The sequence below is a fragment of the Mycetomoellerius zeteki genome, unplaced genomic scaffold (assembly GCF_001594055.1).
Source record: "Mycetomoellerius zeteki isolate Tzet28-1 unplaced genomic scaffold, Tzet1.0 scaffold159, whole genome shotgun sequence".
NCBI classification, from domain to species: Eukaryota; Metazoa; Arthropoda; class Insecta; order Hymenoptera; family Formicidae; genus Mycetomoellerius; species Mycetomoellerius zeteki.
Window position 1 is genome coordinate 71,177 of NW_017256542.1, and position 24,143 is coordinate 95,319.

Genomic DNA, 24,143 nt, shown 5'->3' on the forward strand with positions numbered 1-24,143 from the left:
GGAGATTCTATCGGATGAATAACGCGCTCGTTGTCGTTCTACATTCTAATGCCAATTAGCAGTCTAACGGGGTCCCGGAATCAAGTCCTTCCCATACCTCCCATTATCTTATACTCGCGCTGGATCGTCGTGCTGGACGTGACATGTTAGCCCGAGAAAACATCGGTATACACGAAGGTGTAATTAACTGGAATAAATCTAGCACCTTTTGCATGATTATTGCAGCTGCGATCGTTACAAAAGAGGAACACGGATTTACCGAAGAAAACACAAAAATAATTGTAATCAGCAAAATGTACATTTATTAAATTGTATTTGCAGCAGTCGCATGTAACAGTTTTTATGCTATTATGCAGAGCGAGTCATATATAATATTATCTATAATCTTGATTTATGTTAAATATTAATAACTGTAAAAATAGATTTAATAAAAATTATATGAGACTTTTTATTTACATGCATACATGAGAAATATGAAAATCATCTTTTAGATACTATTTTTTAGATATTTCTTTACGTAAATTGAAGTATTTCTCTCCTCTTCTCGATCAATAATTATAAATGTAATGTGATAATTCAATATATAACGCAATAAAAATTTATCAGTACACTGAGAGAAAACGAAATAGTTCTAGCAACTATAAATTTGGTAACTTTTGCAATTGAAGTACCTGTAACTAGTTTTACAAAGTAATAGAAACTAAAGTAGTGCTGAATATTATAAAAATATAGTCACGGTAACAAATTGTATGCACTATTAATTGGTAGTGAAATAATGACTCAACTACATTGAGTAGTTACTTGGACTTCATACAAATAGATAACAATTACATTTTTTTAGTTTAGACAAAAATTTTTTTTTTAATTAAACACTACATCATGTAACTAATTAATCATTGTTGAGGTAACTTCAAGGAATAATATATTATAATTAAAACTCTTCTCTAAAGTATCGCTCAGTACGAGTAGTACGCGGCTTTGTCACCAGAGGGACGTAGCGGAGTTCAGTTTCTCCTAAGAAACCACTCAGCTTACAATAAAAGGCGCAGCGTTGGTTTCAAACTTGGAAGACAAAAATAAATAAGAAATGCATACACAAATTTGTATTATAAAGTTTTAATAAGAACAATAAGTAAATTAAGTGAATTAAGAAAATATAGTAATATTAACCATTTGTAATTGATTATATAATTAATGTTATATTTTCTTAATCTAGTTTACTTAATCTATATTAGAATTTAATAATATATATATAGTTGCGCTATTTCACTACAAATTTATAGTTACTGATACGACTTTTTTCTCTGAGTGTAGACTGAAAAAAAGAGTCTAATAATTACCATATGTTAAGTAAATTCAATCAAACGTTACAATCAATAATCTTCTTTTTCTAAATATAAATAAAAATAATTTTCCTTCTTTAAACATTTAGTCAATATTACCAAACATAATGATATAACCAATCGTTTGATAATCATTACTAAATATTTAATAAAGGAAAATTATTTTTGCGGTTATATATATTAACTGAATATTTGATTGAAATTGTTTCACTCAACATTCAGTAGCCATATTACCAGACTTTTTTAAGTGTATAATTTATACGAAAGTTCTGCTGGTTTAAATTCTTGTTCTTGGAAAAAGTTGTTGATCTATGACTACTTAAACCGCTAGATAGCTCGCATCGATGGTGCGTATTGCGAGGGGCGTGATTTGCGGTCGAATCACGAACGGTCTAGAAGTACGACTAACCGCAAAAAGTATGCGTACTGCTAAATCATAGCTCGCACCTCGATCATACGATCAGGGAGAAAGAGAGAACGAGTGGTAATGAAGCGAGTCGCGGACACGCAGCACTCTAACGGGACAAAACAAACAAGAGAGTGACTAAAAAAAAAGTATAAAATGGGACATCGCGCAACTGACCGAGCCTAACTAAACTATCGGGAATTAAGGATAACGGGATAAGATCAGAAGTATTTCTATCTATATATACAGGGTGTTTCCAAATTAAATGGCAAAACTTCGGGAGCGTGTAGAGGAGTAAAAAACTAAGAAAAAAAGTCCTATAGACATATGCTCCTTTTTGCTTTGTTTCGCAGGAAATCACGAAAAAAGAAAAAAATATATTTAATTTATTATTTTAATTATTTTATTTATAAACTTTTTAATGAAGATTTTGTTCGAAATGTGCACCTCTTGCAGCAATACAAGCATTGCATCTGTCAAACACGGCTCTTGTAGCAGCCAGGCACTGTTCTTGCGATATTCTGTTCGCTGCAGCTACGATACGATTTCTCAAATGTTGCTCTGATTGAATAGGCGAAGAATAAACTTCTTGCTTCAGAGTACCCCATGCATAGAAATCTAATGGCGTTAAGTCGGGCGAACGAGTTGCCCAATGTACTGCTCCTCCACGTCCAATCCATCGTTGTGGGAATTTTCTATCTAACCAGGTTCTAGCGACTCTGCTGTAATGAGCAGGGCATCCATCTAATTGAAACCACATTTCAGTACGTTGTTGTAATGGGATGTTTTCTAAATAGTCAGAAAATTCATTCTCCAAGAAATTTAGAAAACGGTCCCCATTTAATCTTGCAGGTAAAAAAAACGGTCCCACTAAAACGTCGTTCCAAATTCCAAGCCAGACATTAACAGAAAACTCTTGCTGAAATTTGTATTCTCTAACAGACCTGGGATTTTGATGAGCCCATATATCATAATTCCTTTGATTAATTATTCCACCTCTGGTAAATGTTGCCTCATCTGACCACATTATTTTAGATGGAAATAAAATATCATTGTGGCATGTCTGAAGGTACCAGTTACAAAAGTTCAATCTGTTCCAATGATCTTGAGGTAATAAATTTTGCACTTTTTGAATGTGGTAGGGATAGCGATTATCTCCTTTTACAGTTCGCCAAATTGTTTGTGGTGACACTCCCAATACAGCCGACGCATTCCGAACGCTGGTCTCAGGATGATTGTCAAAATGTTGTAAAATACGATTCCCTGCCTGCAAATCTCTTCGTAACGCTGCTTGAAATCGGTTGTTTTCTTGTCGAATTGAAAATGATCCAGTCTCTCGCAATCTATTAAATGTCAACATAAACACTCTTCGGTTTGGCACTCTTCTGTTTGGAAATCGTCGTGCATATTCTCGCACCGCCTTTAAAGCATTACCGTTGCAGAAACCGTATACAAAAACCATATCAGCATATTCACTATTAGAATACGTACGCGGCATATTGCAAAAGACAAAATTCATCTACTGTTAAAGGCTTTCAAAGAGCGACTGACAAATTCATAACAGAAAGTGGAAAATGTAATCAAATATGTCGGTGCTAGATATGGCAAGAAATGTAAACATTTTTTTTCGATTTCTCTGAAACGGAGCAAAAACGAGCATATGTCTATAGGACTTTTTTTCTTAGTTTTTTACTCCTCTACACGCTCCCGAAGTTTTGCGATTTAATTTGGAAACACCCTGTATATATATGGTATATAGAAAGAGCATCGCGTGTTGTTTTCTTAATTTTCTCCATCACGATATTAAAATAAAAAAATATACATGACGTATATTAAAATTTAATATTCTTGGATATAAACCTCGATGATCACAAATATTTCAACGCATCACTATCAATTCTTTCTTCTTCGAGAAAATCAGCGATAAGGATCTTACCGATGCCGTCCTTTCAACACGACTCTTCTAGAGATGAATCGCGTGATGGAAATTTTTATCCTCGTTGATCAAATTAATCATCGATGTTCGCAGTGCTGACCGAATTAAATCGTGAGAATCTAATGATACGTTATCGGATATTTCGAACGAATTATCACCTTTATATGGAAAGAACCGGTTCATGCCGTGAGAACAAGCTCGTATATAAATATTGCCGCACGTACAAGTTATTATAATAGATATTGATTAACGTACAAAAACACGATCGTTTACACGTCATCAGTAACGATACGTTTCTTCCGGTACGCTTATAAAATCGAGAAATACTAATTCTAATAATTTTGTTCTCATAAAAGAAGTACATTTTGCTGTAATATAAAATATCTTCCGATTAATATAATCCGTATTAACTCCGTAATTGCGCAAGTTGGCGTTATTAGGAAATTACCGTCTACATTTCATACGATAAGAGGGTAAAGAAAAAGAGGCTACTCACCGGAACCGTAATCTATACTCGGCGTGGGCGGGAGGCTGCTTTCAATGGCGGCCTTGCTGAACAGATAGATCGGATTTGTGTCGGTTCCAGCCGAGTAGGAGCACACACGTGCATTTGGTTCCAAGCATTCGCCTCCACTCATAAGCAGCACCTGATGCGCCGCTACCACACCGCATTCCCTCTCGATCGCCTCCATCAGCTGGCTGACACTGCACAGAAGAGCCAATTACGCATGAACGATCGCTGAATAAAGTTTACAATTGGATATTACAGAACAAAGATTCTTCGTTCGTGAATTTTTCCTCGAACATTTCTTGGAAGTTCATCCCCCCTTCGTTCTTAAAATAACAAACAATTATCGATACTTAAGCACTTCCATTATCCACAACAATTATGACAATGTAAAAAAAAAATGCAAGATAGATAGTAAAACTTTTAAATTTTTTTAAATATAATATATTGTAAGTATAAAAAAATCTATTAAGAGAGAAAGAGATAGAAGATAGTTATTAAGAAAAATATTAAGATACACAAATAACAAATTACAAGATCAGATAAAAATAATATTTAGAATACATATATAGATATACATAGATAAATGGTATTTGCACAGTTAAATAACATTAAACATGAAATGCCTTTTCCCGATGTCGATAAATAAAAACATCAAATATCTTTTTTCAATCCTCCACGTTGAAACCGGGAAAGTCTTTTCCGCTTCAATAAATCAAGAGCGATATCACGCCTTTAGGCGAGAAAGAAGCATTATTCGATTCAAAGACGATTAGACTGATTGCGACCTAATTTCCGTAAAGAACTCGTACTGCGATCGTAATTACCGGATGGTGCGTTTCCATTGCCGGATGCAATGCAATAGCGAAGAAATAATGAGAGTAAAAAGACGATTGGGCGTGTATTGTGAGGGCTTTGATACGATAGAGCGATGATTGCCGTAATAATGCCACGCAAGATAGATGCACTCGCGTAAGGACAATCGCGGGATCTCACTTGTTATCTGACATTACGTGATGAAGGATCGCTATTAATTCTTTGAAACAGATGGACGTACCTGTTTCAAGTACAGTGGCAGTACATTTGCCTCGAAAATTTGCATGCGTAATAATTAAACTGCCACCACTTTATCAATCACGTTCGAGTGCACTGTGATGCGAAAAACATCGAGAGGCGGATGAAGAAAGAAGAAAGAAAGGAAAAAAAGGAGAGATAAAAACTGACGTAATTATATAACGTGGAGCGTTGCGTAATAATAACGCGTAATGCTACTCTTTTAAGTTTTATCTATCGCGATAATGTTTCATTTTTGACGTTTACTTAATTATCGCAATTCCTTTTCGCTCTTCGATCGTTTCGCTTCGATTGTTTATCGCGAACGCTTCTCACATATCGTGATCGATACGCGTTCTTATTTTACAACGTTTTAAAAAGAGGTCTTAAAGACTCGACTCGTTCGGAATACAACGGCCATAAACGACGTTTAAAAGGAATCGGAGCGATACGTTGGGGATTGTTAACACTCTGTACAAGGTTAACTAACGGTTAAGGATGCTGCTTTTCGAGCAGTGAGGAGAGGCGAGGAAATTGCGCGATGTATTAATTAGGTATAAGAGAACATGTTCGCAGTTACGCTAACATTAATAAAATGTGAATATACAAATACAATTATCGGTTGTTACAGACTGAGTGCCGATTCGATTTGTTGGATTTGAAACACAATCATAAACTGAAATCGAAGGTCAATTAATTTAATTGTGAGACTATTATTTCGATTTACGATTGCGTTTCAAATCCGACAAACCGAATCGGCGCATAGAAATAATAATTTATATATCAATTCACATATATTACTAACAAAGAAATCCATGGAAGTGTCCGCCTTCGATTTTGATAAGCCTTAAATTTGTTTTCTAGACGAAAATAAGGGATACGTACTTTTAAGGGGTGCAACACATTTAAACAAAATCTGTTTTTTTCTTTCGAAGCGAACATGGTCGAAACTGTAAAAGATAGAAAAATATTCTCAATAAAAGTTAAATGATTTAAAAAATACTTTATAGTAACAATTTAAAAAATTTTAAATAAAAAAATTTTTATTTATCAAATATAAAAATGAAAAATAATTAAAAATGTTTTTTTTTAATTATAATTATTAAGCACTCTTAAAACCATTCAACTTTTATTTCAAACATTTTTTTCTATCTTTTGTAGTTTCGACAATATTTGCTTCAAAAGATAATAACTGATTTTCTTCAAAGGAGTGTTGCACTTCCTAAAAATGCGATTGCACTTTTAAAAAATACGTGTCCCTTATTTTTGTCCAGACAACAACATATTCAAAGATCATCAAAATTGAAGGGGAACGCTTGGGTTTTCTTATGAGCATTAAAACCGAAAATGGCCTTTTTCTCTTTTATTTCTGTTTAAACATTAATCCAATATTAAGTAAGACAGACCGTTTTTCACTACCGGTCTATTTCACTAAATATCAATTAATAAAAATTTGTCGCGCGATTATTTCACTCGCAGATACGACGACAAATTAACCGCCTTTCCACAACCCGACTCGTAACTGTCGCAAGGTCTTCAACGCGGAGCGTCTCTACGAAAGAAAAAGATCGACGTTCCCGGTGGGACGCGATGTTTTCGCTACGCTATTCGTTACGCAATTCGCGCTCAGTTTTCGTTTATTCAGCGAAAATTAAATCAGTTGAAGTGTCGAGCGGTGAGTGATTTAAAGATTTAAAGAGTGAGATGAAAAGAAACGTCGGAGTTAAAAATATCAGATCGTGCTGGCGCAGCATTGCGCCTCAAAAGCGCCTCGCGCATCTGCAACGGGAAAACATACCGAGCGCAGAATTATCGCTAGTCACTCGTGGTCGACGCTACCAGCTGACTACGAGCACGTTCAACCGCCGCGCCTCGCGTCTCGAGACTGCGTGTCGTCGATGGTTACGCACGTCACGTTACGGCACGGCGCGGCGCGGCTCGTATTTCGTGCACGCGACGGCGCTCATCGTCACGATGATTTCTTCAAGATATCGGCTTTACGAGGAAACGAAAAAGGATGAAGAAAGGAAAACAAAGGGAGAAAGAGAAAATCCTTTTAAAATAAATTAACGGTTATATATTATTTGCTTGTTAATAGACGTTCTTACAACGAGCCTGGACGATGCGCATTACTCGTTGAAGATCGTCCAAATTCAAAGGAGTGCGATATTTTTAGACTTTCATCTTTCAAAGTCATCTTTCTTGGAAATGAGGTCTCTTATGAAAGAAAATTCCTTCCGAAAAGGAAAATGGGACATTTTCGATTGATTAAACGATTGTTAACTCATGAAACGTATTAATTATTATTCTAAAGTAAAGGCCTGTGTACAATGGAAGAAATATTATAGAAACAGGAATAAACATTAGATTAAATATTAAATACTAGATTAAATATAAATATTAAATTAAATATTAAGTTAAATATTAGAAATAAAAAATCAGGAAATGAATATAGAAACGTAACTTAACGAATAATGGATGTAAATAAAATATAAGAGATATAAATACCTCATTTGTGTCCATTGTACGTTACATTTAATCTCTATTCTTAATTTTTTTTGTTTCTAATATTTAATATTTATTCCTAATATTTCTTACATTGTGCGCAGGGTCAAATAGAGAATAAATATTATCATGTTATACGTGTATAAGTGCGTCGAAATAATTTCAAATGGACAAAACTTCAATGTTTATGATGATTGCGAAGGTTGCATGTATTTTACATGAATTTTCGAGATGTGTTTACGTGGGAAGAATACCAAGATCGCGAATACGCTTTGCATCGACTCACGTTGAATGCGAAGTTGGCTCGCATGATTTTCACTCGCACGGTGCGCAGATAGTTCTTATCGACTAATGTAAATAAAGCGAAGGTAATCGAGATATGAGCAATGACCGTCGTTTTTGCAGATGTTACTGTTAGAAATTGCCTGGCTCAGTATTTAATTGCAGTGTTGCTCAAGCTCAATGTTATTCGCGCTTAAATCGCAACTGTCATTACTAAACAAACACAGAGAATAAAAGCACAAATCGGAGTAGAGGCGTCCTCGCGAATTGACACAGATCGTTAATTGTTGGCGACGAGCGAGGCCGATGACCGTCTCTATCTTAGTACGCACGATTGGATCATTTCGTATCCCATAGATTTTTTCTTCGAAAAACTAGGCGTATTAAATAATTAGTTATAACATTTATACATTTTTTTAAATACACAATCGTATAAATATTTTCTAAAGATATCAAAGTATACGGAAGAATTTTTTTTACTTAGACTCGGTTCCAAGTGTAAGATTAACTTTAATCTCAACTTACTCTTTATCTTTTTCTAATTCTTAGTTAAACCGACGTTAAAGTTAATCTTATATTCGTGAAAACCCTAATAATTTTAATTTTTGTATATTTGTTAAAGTGATAAAAATTAACCCGTGACACAAATAAATGACCTATCCTGTGTACACCAAAGAACCGGAAAATCATCGTGTGAAATTTACCTGAGAAGCGAGCGTTTCAATGTGATGAAAAGAATGGCAGGGCACAGGAAAAAAAATTATTTAGATTTTACGAAACGAAACGTAAAAGTACGATTTATTATGATAAATACAATTTGAAATTTATGACGCGCCAATTTAGATTACACGAGGTTGCATTGTGCTCCGATTACGCAATCGCCCTCGTACGTCGTCAAACGTCGTTGACAATTTTTTACTCAATTGACACTCTGACGTCACGTCACTCGAATATGAAGAGAGCCTTGTAATTCCCGCTTCCCTTAGAAGCTGCGCATTAAAAGTTTGGCCGAGCTTATTTGACGACGCGATTCGGCACGCGTAATGCGACACAATGTAGAACGCGCCGCGAGCCAAATGATATATTTTCAGTGCCCGCGTCAGAGCCGCGAGCGTGTTTCTGAAAAGCGCATAAGTTTTCCACGACGACGGGACGTGGAACAAGCTACCGATGCATTCACCGCGTCGATACGATGTCTCCATCCGCAACTGAAGGTCGTTTATCATACGTTAAACCGATGCGTAGAAATTGTAATTCCCCCGCTCAGCATTCATCTTCATCAACGTAGATAAACGGTTGTAATAAATGGCACGAGCCTTTCTTTTTACCAATCGCCTTTTAAATTTCCTGTCCTCTCTTAAAAATGAACGTAAGAGTGATCACCATCAATTGGTTGTCGTTCGCGTATCGATAAATAATTGTATGCTGTACAAAAAGGGACTTTAATTTTTTAGTTCCACAACGCGTTAAAAGGCATCTTTAAAATTATCGACAGCATAAAAATGCAAAACAGTACCTTGCGTATAAAATAATGCACTTAATATAAAATTCTTCATATCCTTCCGTATCAATTTGCATAAAATAACGATATTATAATTAACGGTGAGAAGCTTTGTTCGATTAAAATGTCAGCTGCTTCTACTCTTGCAAATATCTTGATTCTTGCTGAATTTATAATGCAAAGTGCTCCGGAACTCGCGATTATTTTAATAACAAACCGTTTATCTTTTTTAATTTATTAAAATTCGTTCGCTGAGGATGATTCAAAGGAGAGCCGAAACATATAATAGCTGATTTATGCGACTCTATGTACATGTCGTTAATTAAAGCTGATTTTTTTATTAAGTTGATTGCGCTTTGTGATCCACGCTGACTCCTATAGGCTGGTTTTTTTTTTATTTGCTTCATAACGAATATTTCGAGTTTAATGTTAAATTATCGTGAAAATATTATCCGAGGTTTAATATTCATCAAATATGAAAGTTCCAGCGTTATATTTATATTCAACGAAATGTAGAATGTTATACAGAATGTTGATTCTAGCAATTTGAACAGGAAATGTTTCCCTTGATAATTAAAATAGAAGAGAGAGGAAAAAGAGCAAGGATATAATGAGATACAACTTTCTATGACGTTACTTTTTTCGTACGAATATTTATTTGCAATAATGCAATTGCATGTTTCCTTTAAATATAGCTAAGTGGTTTTTTTCTATCAATCGATTTTTCTTGACATTCTACGTATTATAAATATTAAGACAAGGTCATTAAAGAGAGAACGTTTTACAATATATACATATTTCACATTTTATATCAGAAAGTATATCAAGAAAGTATGAAATATCTCACAAGGTACTCACTTTTTTTACCGATGATTTTACAACTACATTTACATTACAAAATAATCAGCAGAATTGATTTTTACAACAAAAATATATAATTCAATTTAAAAGAAAGCGCAATTTTTCGCAGATTTCAGGTACATCGTTCCTTCATCTTTAAAAGATTTATTCGTGATTACCGATGATGTTATCTTAACAGCAACATTTACACACAAAAATAATAAGCAAAATTAATTTGTACAACAAAAATATACATACTTCAATTTAAAGGGAAGCATAATTTTGCAGATCGCAGGTCGTTCATTCATTTTTAAAACATTCATCCGTGATTGTTAATGATTTTGCCAGTTACATCTTTATATTTACATTATAAATAATGAGCAAGTTAAATTCATTTATACACAACAAAAATATACATGCTTCAATTTAAAGGAAAAGCGCAATTTTGCAGATCGCAAATGTATCGTTCCTTCATCTTTAAAAGTACTCTGTAAAAAACGTATTTGCGTATCGCTGGAATTTCCCTCCGCTATTAAATAGTGAGAGGGGAGCTGAGCCATCGGAACGGAGCGATCGGAGAGTATCGAAAGAGCAGTGTTCGTTTGCATCATGCGCGCGTGTCGTCAGCTTGGCCGAGTTTGCCATCGGGTCAAACTCGTGCGCGCCACGAGCCAACCCACACCCACGTGCGTCGCGTTGCGCCGCGTCGCGTCGATTTCGTTGTGTATTATTTTCGGCGCAAGTTCGCGAACCGTTCGGAAGAAACTCCGACGTCGCGGTTCTCCCAAAAGGTCTCCGAGACGCGCTTGTATAGTAACGACACAAGAATCTACTAGCGAATTCGATCGAATGCGCACTGCACGTTAAAGCCGTCGTACACAGATTGATGTAAAAATGTGTGTTTAATATAAATATAAAAACAAATTAAATCATAAAAACCTGAATACATTTTGTGCCGTTAAGTAAAATGTGTATTTTATATACTGACTTAAAAAATTTATTAAATCTTAACATATATTTCTTTAAATAGTACTAATAAGTAAACATTTGTTTTCATAATATTTATTTTAAAAAATATTAAGTTCATAAAATGATAGTTAAATTAATAATTTTTATATCAAAGAAATATATATTTACATTTAATGCATATTTACTTATATTATATTCAAATAAATATTTATCAAAATTTAGTATTTTTTTCAGTGTAAAATTAGAAATATTTGCATTTTATTTTTATACAAACTGAATGTACTGAGTGTGTAATGGTTTTAATATGCACTGTAGAGCGTCTAATCAAATTCGCTATATGTCTCTCGCCTATAACGTCCGCTACACGGAGGCGGCACACTTTTGCAATTCGTTAGCCTTCGACGGATCCTTGGATTCGCGCGAGGCTGCGTTGGTTCGCGGCCTGTTAGAGAGTCGCTAAATGCCGCGTGATTATTAACGCGCGTTATTATTATACTCGCTTTCCATTTTCACTTAAGTGATATTGAGTCCATAAAGTTAAGTGAATATTTTATAATGACGTCATCGCTTGCTTATTTTGATGACAAAGTTATCGCATAACAACACAGGTTTATAAATCTCATTTTTAATGTGAGTAAAGGCTCTGGCACATAAAAATACTAAACGTAAGACTTAAGCAGTAAGGAAATCAACATGTTGGATTCACTATGCTCACGTTATGGCCTTACGATCTCTACTGTGATCGGTCGATTCGCTTACTGCTTAAGAGTTGATTTATAATAGGCCGTAATCTGTTAACTTTTTCGGTAATCTGTAAGAATTGTCCAATCATAGTCGATTATTCTCCTCTCATTCGACTGCGATTGATCAATTCTTGCAGATTACGGAATTACGGAAAAAGTTAACAGATTACGGCCTATTATAAACCAATCCTAAATTTTACGTCTTAAGTTTTTCCAACTTTTGTCTTTAACAAGACTCAGTAAAGTCCATTCTACGATATTGTAAGTGATTGCAGTTGTAAGGACTGACCAATCACAGTCAAATATGAGGAGAATATTCGACTGTGATTGATCAATTTTTATAAATACAGCCACGTATAACTACGTTTATGCAATTGAATTGGTGGATAAAATGGGCTTAAAGCACACAGTTTCGAGCTTCTGCAAACTGTAGATAGAAACTCGGTTTAACGTTACTTATCAGAGTGAAGAAAGAACTCAAAGCATTCAACTGAATTATGACGTCAAATGAGAATTATCGGAGTTTTGATATAGATGAGAACCAACTGTTATCGCTACGTATCGATGTAGCTGGAATTCTTGCTTTTTACGTAATTCGAGAAAATGTTTTACGAGAAGTTCCGAACCATTTAATAGAAGCAAAATATTGTTTTACTATAGAAAGAACACAGTACTCTCTAAAATTTTTAAGCCGGTATTCATGAACGGTTTTAATTTTAAGATCGTTTTAAATGTCTTAAGATGCTAATACAGCACTCTGATTGATTCATGATATCTTAAGATTATACTTAAGACAGCTTTAAACATAAAAAATTGATTATGAGTACCGGCTTTAGAGTAAATCTCACTCTGAAAAGTGAAATCTCATTTTTAAAGATTACGCAAGAAATTGAGTCACTCATTTTCAAGACTGGCTCAATTTTCTCATATTTCCTTAAAGTTAGATTCTACTCCAAATAATTTAGAGAATACCGAATATTGTTTCATACAGGGTTGGCAGGAAAAGTCCAGTAAGTGGAAAAAACCACGATAAATTCCAGATTTTACTGGACCGGAATTTATCCATCGGAATAAACTGGTGGCAAAAATTATAAAACTATACTGTTAAATCTATAATGTCAAATTAATAAAACGATATAATTAAAATAACGATATACGTAATGAGTATAGAAGCAGTGGCGAAATTAGGTTAAATTTGACACTATAGAAGTAAATATACTATTGAGTTTTTTTATTTATTCTTTTACGCGTAGATTCTTGCGCACAGAATCATAAACTAGGACTATAAGGCGCTTTGGGCTGCCTGTAAATTAAAATATCGATAATTCTATTTATTTTATTGTTTTTAATAGAAAAGTCCAGTTTTTGAGCCGATTTTTACCACTGGCACGGACTTTATCCAAAAAATGTGGAATTTTGCCAACCCTGATTTCTTCTTACCTTTGCAGTGCCAGCTTGATGTCGAAGGTGATGGTGGTGCCGGTGTCAACGTGGAAGATGTACAGCATGTTGCGTCTCGTGGATAGACTCCTTACAGCGACACAAGAGTAGAAATAGCTAAAACAGCCCCGTCACGGATGTCTTCCTCCACCGTGGGCCCTATTAGCAGTAGGATTGGCCCTCGGTTTGGACGGTTCCCTTAGTCAGCTCGATCGGGGCCGTACCCCACGTTCTCGATCGTTCGCGAGGACGGCCCCGTCAAGACTATGCCGCATCGATCAATGCGATCCTCGCCGTCGATCCTGAGACAAAGCCACTGAGAATCGCGCCGCGTTGCAGAGTATCATCCAGATATCTCTCTCTCGCGCGCGAGAGCCGGATCGCTTGGGAGTGGACGGGGATTCTTCGGTTCCCGATCGTCGAAGGAGAAACTCAAATCGTCAACGTGTCTTCGAGTCGTCTTCCAGTAAAGTCGTTTCTTCCTTTGTTCGTCGCCGCGACCGTGGGGAAAGTCGCTCGGGACACCAAACACGTTTTCGCTCCTCGCGCAATCGAGAGCGTTCACCCGCTTGAAAATTCACTCCCGCTCCTGTCTGTGGGGAACGACGACTGTAACACCGATTGTCCTTATGTCATAATGCGATGCGGCTCCCGATACGTACGCACGATTCACGTCATCGAGCTGAGCGTCTTCCAGCGAGTGTCCAGGACTGACCAGCGCCGGAGATTCAAGCACTCGACATTACACTCCGTTCGGCAGGAATTTTCCGTGCGGAATTCTCAGGAACTCGAATCCTTTCGTCACTTTTACCATCACTATTCCCTTCTTCTCTGCGAAGCGTCCGATCGCTAAATCAATTATCAATTTAGTTTCTCACGGCACCCTCACGGCGTCGGACTACGTCAGACTTGACGAAAATCCGTCTGGCAACGCGAAGCGTCGTTTCCGACAACGATCGATTTCCGACAACGGGGCCAATCGTCACCGCTGCGATTCCCGACCGTTTCGACGTCGGAAGGTTCGGTTTCCTCCGGTCGGATCCACCGAAGGTGGACGCCTCGTCGAGGGTGGTCGCGTTTATCCCCGGGGCTCTTCCGGGGTCCCCGACGTCGTGCGCGCCGATAATAAAACGTCGACGCGCGTGTCGCACGTACCGTCGTTAGCCGTTGTAAACGTAGCTCGCCGTCGCGTCGGATCAGCTGCTCGGCAAAACAAAGCACTCGCGCACCGCGTTACGCCACCGCGTCCGTCGCCGCCGCGCTCTCTCGCTCTCCGTCGCTCTCTCGTTCGCTCGCTTCTCGATTCGAGCGACACCGTCGTTCATCAGCGACGGGGGTCCGTTCCACCGTTCGTCAGTGGGTGTCCTCTACGAGTGATTCCCGCACTGACTTATCCGAGAGGACGCTGGACGACGCCGTCGAGAGTCCGGTCCGTCTTCGTGTGAAAGGGGTCGACGGGAGAGCGACCGAACCAACCGCGCGGACACAACACAAACAATGCTGCGCCGTAAGCACTGTCAGTCTATGCGCAGAGCGATCGCGCCGAACAAAGAGACTCCGCTTTCCCCGCTGCTTTTCCACGACGACGACGCTCGCTCGTAACTCGTTCGACGTTTCCTCGTCGATGAACAACGGTGCGGAGATGTCGGATTATTCTGCGTCGGAGCAATTCGACGAAGGCTTCGGCTTGGACAGCGGCCGAGAAATGTGTCGGTCGGGGATCTCGCCAGGATATAATTGGATGGAAGGGAAAGGGGGGGGACGACGGGCGGACCTGCTCCGCTCTGTCCCGTTTTGCGTATCGTACTGACGCGGAGCGTCCCCAGCTGTTTACTGTCGCTCTCCGATCACAGCCGAGCACGGCGGACAGAACGTCCGAGGTTATGGTGGGGGAAGTGAGTCCAGCTGCTGCCGCGCGACCCGCGGCGCTGCCGTCGCGCGCCCAGTGACGGAAGTCGATCCCGGGTTCCCGGGTCTATCGAGCGGCGTACTTCACTTGGTCAAATTTTGAACATGTATATCAAGTCCATTCTACAATTGCACAAGTATAGTTGCAAGTGCTTATAGTTGTAAGAATTGAAATCAATCGAGTATTCTCCTTATATTCGACTACATCCAAAACTACAACCACTTACGGCTCATGCAATTGCTCCATTAGTCAATTCTTACAACTGCAACCACTTACAACTGTGCTTACGCAATTGCAGAATGGGATACTTTATGGAATTATTCGGAATGGATTCCGATCGGAATTGTTCTGTTTTCATTAAAAAAACACACAATAGGCTTATTCGCACTGCTTGTGTACTTTTTGCACTCGGCACCTTCGCTTTCTTTTTCTTCAACGTCCAAATATATATCTGTCTCCTTTTAAGTGCAAAATTTCTGGGGATTTCATGCAACGTAAACAGACCTCACGGAAATCTAGGAAATAAATAATTCCGATTTAAATTTATTCCGAAGTAATTATCTAATACGTACTTATAGTGAGTAGTGATTAATTCAAGTTACATAATTGCTGACAGCAAAACTTCTGACTATATAATTTGTTATCTTCCTGTGTTGATCCGTATCGGCAAGAGTACGTTACATTTGTCACACAATGGTCGTTCTTGCTTTTCTGCGAACGTTTTGTCTTACACATTATACACGGCTTAATTTCATTGTGAAAATTATTTAGACTTCAATTTATACTTATATCGTACGAATTTTTTCAAATAGTTTACACGTGGCTTTTGGTGAGTTTTTAGTTCTTAGAATTTTGTGCGTTTTTGTATTTCGTAATAAGACTTTCATCTTTTAATTAGATTTTTTCCAAGAGACATTGATCACTTTCGACTGGCATGCGAACGGCATAGAGTACTACATAAAGACTCACTCGGACTAATAATTTAATATGCGTATTTGCGATTACTAACATTGTACATCGATTTTTACGATAAGTTTATATCTGAACAGGGCTCACTTTAGTAACCGAAACTTGTTATTTATAGTACCTGTTGTTTAATTTTCCAATTAATTAAATATTTTATATTAAATTTAGACTGTTTTAACTTAATTTATTTTTCTTTAATTATGTTTATTCTTTTAACTGTATTTATAATGTGGTTGCCTCTTACTTTGCCCTTTATTTATTGTTATTTAATTATCTTCCTAAGTTAATCATTCTTTTAAGCGAAAATAAATTAATTATGCTCTATCCACGTTGACAAAATATCGCAAGTACTGTTTTTGATTGAATTTATCGTTGATTTATCAGAATTTGGCCGAATTAAGTCATCTGTTAGTGGCAACGTCCCACTTTTAAGATGAAAACAAATAACTGATAATGATAAGAGATTGTTGATACTCTTAATTACGAATAGATTCAAAAACATTAATAACCTATTTTCTTAAATTCAATCGGTTGTGTGTAAGATAAGGAGAGATACAAAAATTCTATGAGAAAAAACTAGGATTCCTAATAAAAAAAACGTCGGGCTGGAATAGAATCTATAATACTTAAATTATTACAAAAATTCTAAAAATAATTTTACAAATGTCATAATCACGTGGGAAATATTATCATAATGGAACCAATCCGCTTCGATTCTAATCATACGATAACAGTAGTTATCAAACGTATCTCTAATGAAACTGTTGAATACGTTACTTAAGTTTAACCGTTATTAGGCACACCTGAATACACCTAGATAATTTATGCAGAGTGCGACCCACGTTAAACGTCGGCCCTGTAAATCAACGATCACGCTCGTGACGTCAGCGAGCGCATGCGCCGTTTCCTCGTTGTGAGAATAATGTACACCTGACCTAGTGCACCGATGCTAGCTAATTAAAGAGCGAGTTCAGAAAGTAAATATGTTTATCTCCACAATAACGTCTTGGAATCGTATACACGTCATAGTTGCTATCTTGTAATCAGGTAATCTATTTAAATAAATGACATTGCTTTTGCGCAATTTTTGTGTAAAATATTTGACTTATTGCGTTAAAAAGAGATTTAAAGTGATTTGGGAACAATTTAATTCCACGCATGTGGAATTATGGATTATTATGCGTGTCATAAGCTCTCATTTTGAAAGTCGTAAAGCTCCAAACATGTTTTCTCAGCCTCTACTGTAAATAATAAACAATCAAATTTACGATGTCGTAAAACTTAAATCCTAGTAGGTATTAAAATCTAAGGATAAAGAATCCTTTGTCTTCGTCTCTATCTGCGCATTACTTTTATGTATGATCTTCTATCCTGCAAAAAATTAAAACGCAGCGAGACCTTTCAAACCAAGGTTTTACTTTCGAAAAGTCTAAGTTTATTCTACAGCATTCACATCTGGACTACATATTTTTGGAACTTAAAGTGAAATAGATTTTTTTTGGTGAAAGCGGAAAGGAAAATTCTAATGCAATTTAGTGCAGAAAAAAGGCACCTATTGCATACAAAAGCGCTATAATATACACTCTAATAAAATTAAATTTTTTAATTAAATTTTAATTAATATTTGTTTGAATATAATATATTTGCTAAAGTAATATTTACTAAATGAAAACGTATGTTTATTTGTTATAAAAGCTATTAATTTGGTTTAACTATCGTTTCTTTTATAAAATAAATATTTACTGTAAGTAAATTCAGAGAAATATATATTAAGATTTAATAAATCTTTTCCATGTTACGTATATTATATAGATTTCCGCGCGCGCGCGCGCGCGCACGTGTGTGTGTGTGTGTGTGTGTGTGTGTAATAGATTCAAAAATAGGCCTTGCCTCAATCACCAGCGTCTATTTTTGAAAAATATTCTGCCCTTCTCCGCGGTTCTCATTTATGGCTCCCCCCCCCAAAAAAAACGTAAGAGCTCGTAGGACAAGATTGTGATTCTGAATAAGATTCGACCGGGAAAACAATGTGGTACATCGCTATTTCGCTCGTTCTCCTTAATATTAAAGTCCCGTAGCGCGTAGCAACGCACGACTCGAGCCGACAGTGCTGCTACAGCTGTTCGATCCTCCGGTCGCGCTTGCGCGACCTCGGGATGCGCGGCCGTTGTTCCTCTTCTTCTCGCACACGCAGTCACCTAACAACAAAGCGTATTTCCGAGACGGGCGATGAATGGAAGATACGAACGAAACGAGACTTTCGAGCGAGCACGTCCAACGGCGACTCTGTGTCGTGTTTGTTTACCCTCTGCTACGCGATCGATATCCACACTTCCTGTATCCGCTCTGATCCGCTCAGAAATATTCGCCCTTTCTCTCTCTCTGTCTCCTTCCTTTCACCCTCGCCGTTGCACAGAGATTATAGACTCGTGGAAAACATCTAGCTCGATCCGAGAATATCGTTACTTCCGAAAATAACGTGACTCTCGTAATCGCTTGCGTGTATCGCGTGAGGTTCGACGACACCTCTGCAAAGATGATCAGTTCCTTAAGAAGGAAAAGAGGCATTGAAAAAAATTCAATATTAATTGTTGTAATTAAATTTGAATAGATATATATATATATAAACTTGTTTTCATAATTACTAATGAAATACATGAACAATATTATATTAATATATTTGTAAATAACTTATATAACATTTAATATATAATAACACATGAGATCATAACAAAAAGTACATCAAATTTTACTTTATTTTTTAATATTGTATTCTATTGAATGCATTTTATGAATAATATTTGGGTTTTTGAATACAAAGTCATAAAATATTTTTCACATATTAAGTTAAAAATTTATTTCACATTTATTATTTTCACTTCTTAAAAGAATAACAATTCATAATCCTGTCCTTAATTTGTGATAAAATTTGGGACGCATTGTAAAGTAAGACAAAGAGTTAAAATTTGGGATAGTCCCTGTTAATTTTAAACAGTTAGTCACCTTACTGTGTTTAATCTACATGTGCTTCCTGTTTCTTGCTGTTCACTTTTTATTTCTTACTTTTTTCTGTTTTCCTTTTTTTCTTTTTATTCTATTTCTTTTTATTCTGTTTTTTTGTCGTCAGAACTGAAAATTAACTTCAAAAGAGTCAAGGAATACGTGACAAGAAACGCAATTGTCGATGAATCGGTCGCAGATTGAGGGAAAAAAGCAAGAGGTAAAAAGAAATAGAAAACAAAGAGCACATTGTGGATTAGTCTTAAGGAAGTTGGATCGCTGAGAAAACGTTTGTAAACAAACGCTAAGCGAGAGCAGATTTAGCAACATCTCCGAGCGAAGAGGCAAAAAGCATAGATGATATATGTAAGAGTTACACACAGACCGAGGTAATACTTTCGATTTGGCGATGACGCCAAACGACGCAGTAAGAGTGAGAAACGGTTACGGTTTGCATTTTTTCATATTATTTTTATGATAAGAAAAATGTTGCATATCGATTACACTTTTTAGCATACTTTTGGGTTATCTCAAATTAGAGATTTGACATGAACTCTTTTTATCTCAAGCTGTATAAAGTCCAATTTATATAAAATCCGGTTAAAATCGAACACCGTGAAAGTCTGCTCCTTTTTGTTAAGAGCAAAGTCATAGACAATCGAGAGCGAAAGATATCTCAGCTGGATGCACCGTTAAGTTCCGATCCGAACAGAATTCGGTGATCGCGACGCACTTGATGGTGACTCTACGGATAATTAGAATACAATGAAATGCCTAGACTGGCTGAATTTTAATTCGAATGTGTAATCGCGGCTTACTGCGTCGCGAATAGTTCCGACGCAGTAAAGGCCGTTCTTGGCGTCGTAATTGCACGTGGCAGTTGATAAGGATGTCGAGCTCGTGCTAAATGTGACATACCGAGGGAGCTGTAAGTACGTAATAATGTGCAATCATATGCCTCATATGTAGACGAGAGAAAGAGGGAATGATTTCTTCACGGATAAAATAATTCTCGTTCTCAAGAAAGCAGAATATATATTCTCTACAAACGCAACAGTGATTTATCAATTTATAAAATTGTGGATCTGTAGATGTTATCGTAGATACGTTAATGCGTATATAGAAATATTTTAGAAGAGATTCGTAGACATAAAGACGCGTAGATTGGATATACAATGATTCAGTGATGCAATATTGCGCGGCAAGAATCGCAAGTACTTAACGTTTTGATAAAGCAATGAGTCAGACTTGTCAGGTATACTCCACACCACGACACGTTCTTCGCAGTGTGAGTCTTTCGTTGGTCGGCATAGTACGATCATGTATTCGTTAAATTACTTAAACTTTTCAGAATGCGCGCCAACCGTTATCATAATGGTTTTTATGTCTGCGCAGCTAGACGCAACTATATTAAAATTACGAATTTAATTTAACGTATATATATAAATGAATTAAGTACGAAAATCGTACCCCAGAGGCCGTATCGACTTCAATCAATTTAAAGTCATTAGATAACAAAGTACCACGATAGGAAAATTAAAGTGACGTATCTTTGTTTGAAATAACCACGTCATGGAGCCAAAATGGCGGCAGCTCGCGGTACTTTGTTAATCTAGTGACTTTAAATCAATTCGTCCTCCGATGAGATCACGGGGTCATCGTCGATCGTCAATGATTCTTTTCCCCTCGTAGAAATGTATTCGCGGAAGCGAATTTTGCCACACGAATGGATAGATTTCAATAAGTACTTGCATACTTGCATATGATAAAAAGATTGAGTAAATATTGAAGCTCTTAATCTTTTTATCATATCCGGATAGCTCGTCCATATGTCCCTTATACATATATTCGTGATACATTCATTTCCTTATAAGTTTCGCCAAGCCTAGAAACCAATCCGTTTAATTAATGCGTGATCTTGTGACTCTCGCGACGCAAAGAACCGGCGTGTTTCATCATCCCCGATGAATCTTCACGATGATTGCAACATTGATAACGTTTGATACAAACTCTTGAGTCGCGTGTGTAGCAACAAATATCAACGTTCTTGATCAAATATTTAATTTAGGTACTGCACACACACACAACACACAGACGAGATAAGTAAATTGATAAGAAAGTTGTGTGCATATAATAATGCTCCCTGAAATCCAATCCTCTGATCTAAACGACAAACCAAACATTTACATAGACATTTACATAGACACAATAATAAAAAGAAGAAAAGGACTGTTCCAAGAATCAAGATTAAGAGTCAGACGAATTTAGTCATAGTTGAACTTAAATATTTGTTTTGACGAGGACTGATAAAAAGAAACTGAAAACTGTAGTAATAATATAAATATAGTATAATTATGTGCGAGCGGAATAGGAGAAAAACAGCTATTATGATAAAGGCTGTAGCACACAAAAAAAACATAAGGCAGTAAGACATAACAGTAAAACAATATAGTAAGCGAACGAATCAATTACAATATAAGAATAAAGTAATAATGTATTATAAGCAATAGCAAATCTAAATTGTTCATTTGTTACTGCTTTTTTGTGCCATAGCTATAATTCTTAGTTGACAGTTTGTTTCCTTTTACTTTCTCTTTTCTTTTGTCCAATTGCGACTTGCCGTCACAAATTAAAAACTTGTGACTCACACAGCTTTCAATCTGTTAATATTAATTTTTACATTAATTTTTTCTCATCATGTTTTTAAAATATTTAAAATACTTTTTTTAACACATTTTTATTAATATAGCTATGAAATTTTTTTTCCTTATCTTTATACGCTATCTTCTTTTATATATTCTCGGGGAAATGTTCAGTTTGTACAGCAGGGACAGCAGGCTCCCCTCCCACTCCTCGATGAATTCTCCGAATATGAATACCCAAAAGAATGTGCGAACACGTTCGTGCCTGTTCGAACCTGCGTTTAACCTGTTGTAGCAAATCCATTTGAAGAGCCTTAGCGCATAATTACAGAATAAAATATACATAAACACAAAATAATATAATTATAACAAAGAAAATATCACTTACACTATTTTTAAAAATGTTCTCTTTACTTGAGAAATATATGTATATTTCTACAAAATACATTTAATTACTTTTCAATAATAGAGGAAATAATATCATTTTCGCGTCAAACATACAACCGAGAGATTTTCTATTTATATTGAAAATCTGAAACAAAAAACCAAAAAAATAATAATACTAAATGCGTTTAATAACGTTATTTTAATTCACATCTGAATGTATTTTCGGATTAATAATACAGTAATATAGAATAAAAGGATAAATATCCGACGATAATTCGTCTTGTTTTGCGATTGTAGAAGCAAAGACAAGGAAATCACGAGCGTGCAAAACGTGCGCGCGGAAAAGTGCGATTAATTCCCTCATCGAGAGAAAGGACTATCGAGAGTAACGGTGCGGGAGGAGTGATGATCGGAGGAGAAGAGAGAGGAGAGGAAAGGAAAGGAGACAAAAGAAGAGAGGAGGAGTGGGAATGGGAGAGCGTTTCTACGTCTCTCCGCGCTCTGCTGTAAATGAAAGCAACTCTCAGGAACGGTCCGATGCGATCGCGATACACATGAGGTTTCCTTTAGCTCTATCTTCTTCCCTCTTGCTTCTCGGACGAAGGTCTCAGCTCAACTTGATTCAGCTGTACGCGCGAGAGTCATGCGGGAGGTGCGTGGACAGAGCGAGGTCAACTCACGCACGTGCACATTGTGCGTGGCGCTTATATTATATATGTATACAGGGTGTTTGGAAAGTAATGAAAAATCTTTCACATAGGTAGAATAGACCAAACTGAGAAGAAAAGTCTTCTACCATTTCACAATTTTCGCAATAGTTAACAAGATATTAATCACTAAAAATTGTCGAAAATTAGTCTTCAATAATTTTTTACTTAAATACTATTAACTTTACAGAAAAACAGATAAAAATTGTTTATTTTCTTGTCATAAGGTTCTGAGAATTTTTTCAGAATTTTTTCAGAATTTTTTAATACCGTATTTTCTCATGTTGGTAAAAATAAGAAAATGCGGTACTAAAAAGTTGATGAAAAATTCTGATAAAATTCTTAGAGCTTTATGAGAATAAAATAAACAATTTTTGCCTCTTTCAGTTTTTCTGTAAAGTCGATAGTATTTGAGTAAAAAATTATTGAAGACCAATTTTCGACAATTTTTAATAATTAATATCTTGTCAACTATTGTGAAAATTGTAAAATGATAGAGGACTTTTCTTCTCAGTTTAGTCCATTCTGCCCTTATGCGAAAGATTTTTCATTACTTTCCAAACACCCTGTATATATATAGATAGATATTGTTCACACTATCAACCCGTCCGATCATTGGCGTATACGTTATTGTATCCGAAAGATAACTACGGAATATGCAATTTCTCGAATAAACAATCGCTTTGAAAGGCTATTACAGGACGAGGAATTCCAAATAATCGAACTGTAGACGTTAGTTCTCTGACGAATAATTGGTTTCCGATTTTATCGCGCATAGTACAATATTCAGCAATTCGGAATTCAACACGTACAAATTCAGGAATTAAAAAATCAGCGCGATTGATTCTTCTATAGCTGTGTTCCAAATTTATTGCTAGCACTGAAAATACTACAGTTTACGTTACGTGCACTATAGATTTTCAATACTGGCAATCAATTTTGGAACACAGCCTATGTAACCAACATGCAACGCAAAGACATAGGCTGTGTTCCAAAATTTACTGCC

The 24,143-nt window shown here is 36.4% G+C and overlaps 1 protein-coding gene across 3 annotated transcripts in view; it reads right to left on the reverse strand.

Annotated features, from left to right (window-relative positions):
* Positions 1-15,355, reverse strand: part of Atg17 (autophagy-related 17) — a 33,639-nt gene extending 18,284 nt beyond the window's left edge. For all 3 annotated transcript variants that reach the window (XR_001936551.1, XM_018445402.1, XM_018445403.1), the window contains exons 1-2: positions 13,527-15,355; positions 4,182-4,390 (exon numbers count right to left, since the gene is read on the reverse strand). Coding sequence is in view for 2 of the 3 variants with exons in the window: in XM_018445402.1 (XP_018300904.1) it covers positions 4,182-4,390; positions 13,527-13,594 (277 nt within the window). In the remaining variant the exon portion in view is untranslated. The remainder of the gene's footprint in view (positions 1-4,181; positions 4,391-13,526) is intronic.
* Positions 15,356-24,143: the final 8,788 nt, after the last annotated feature.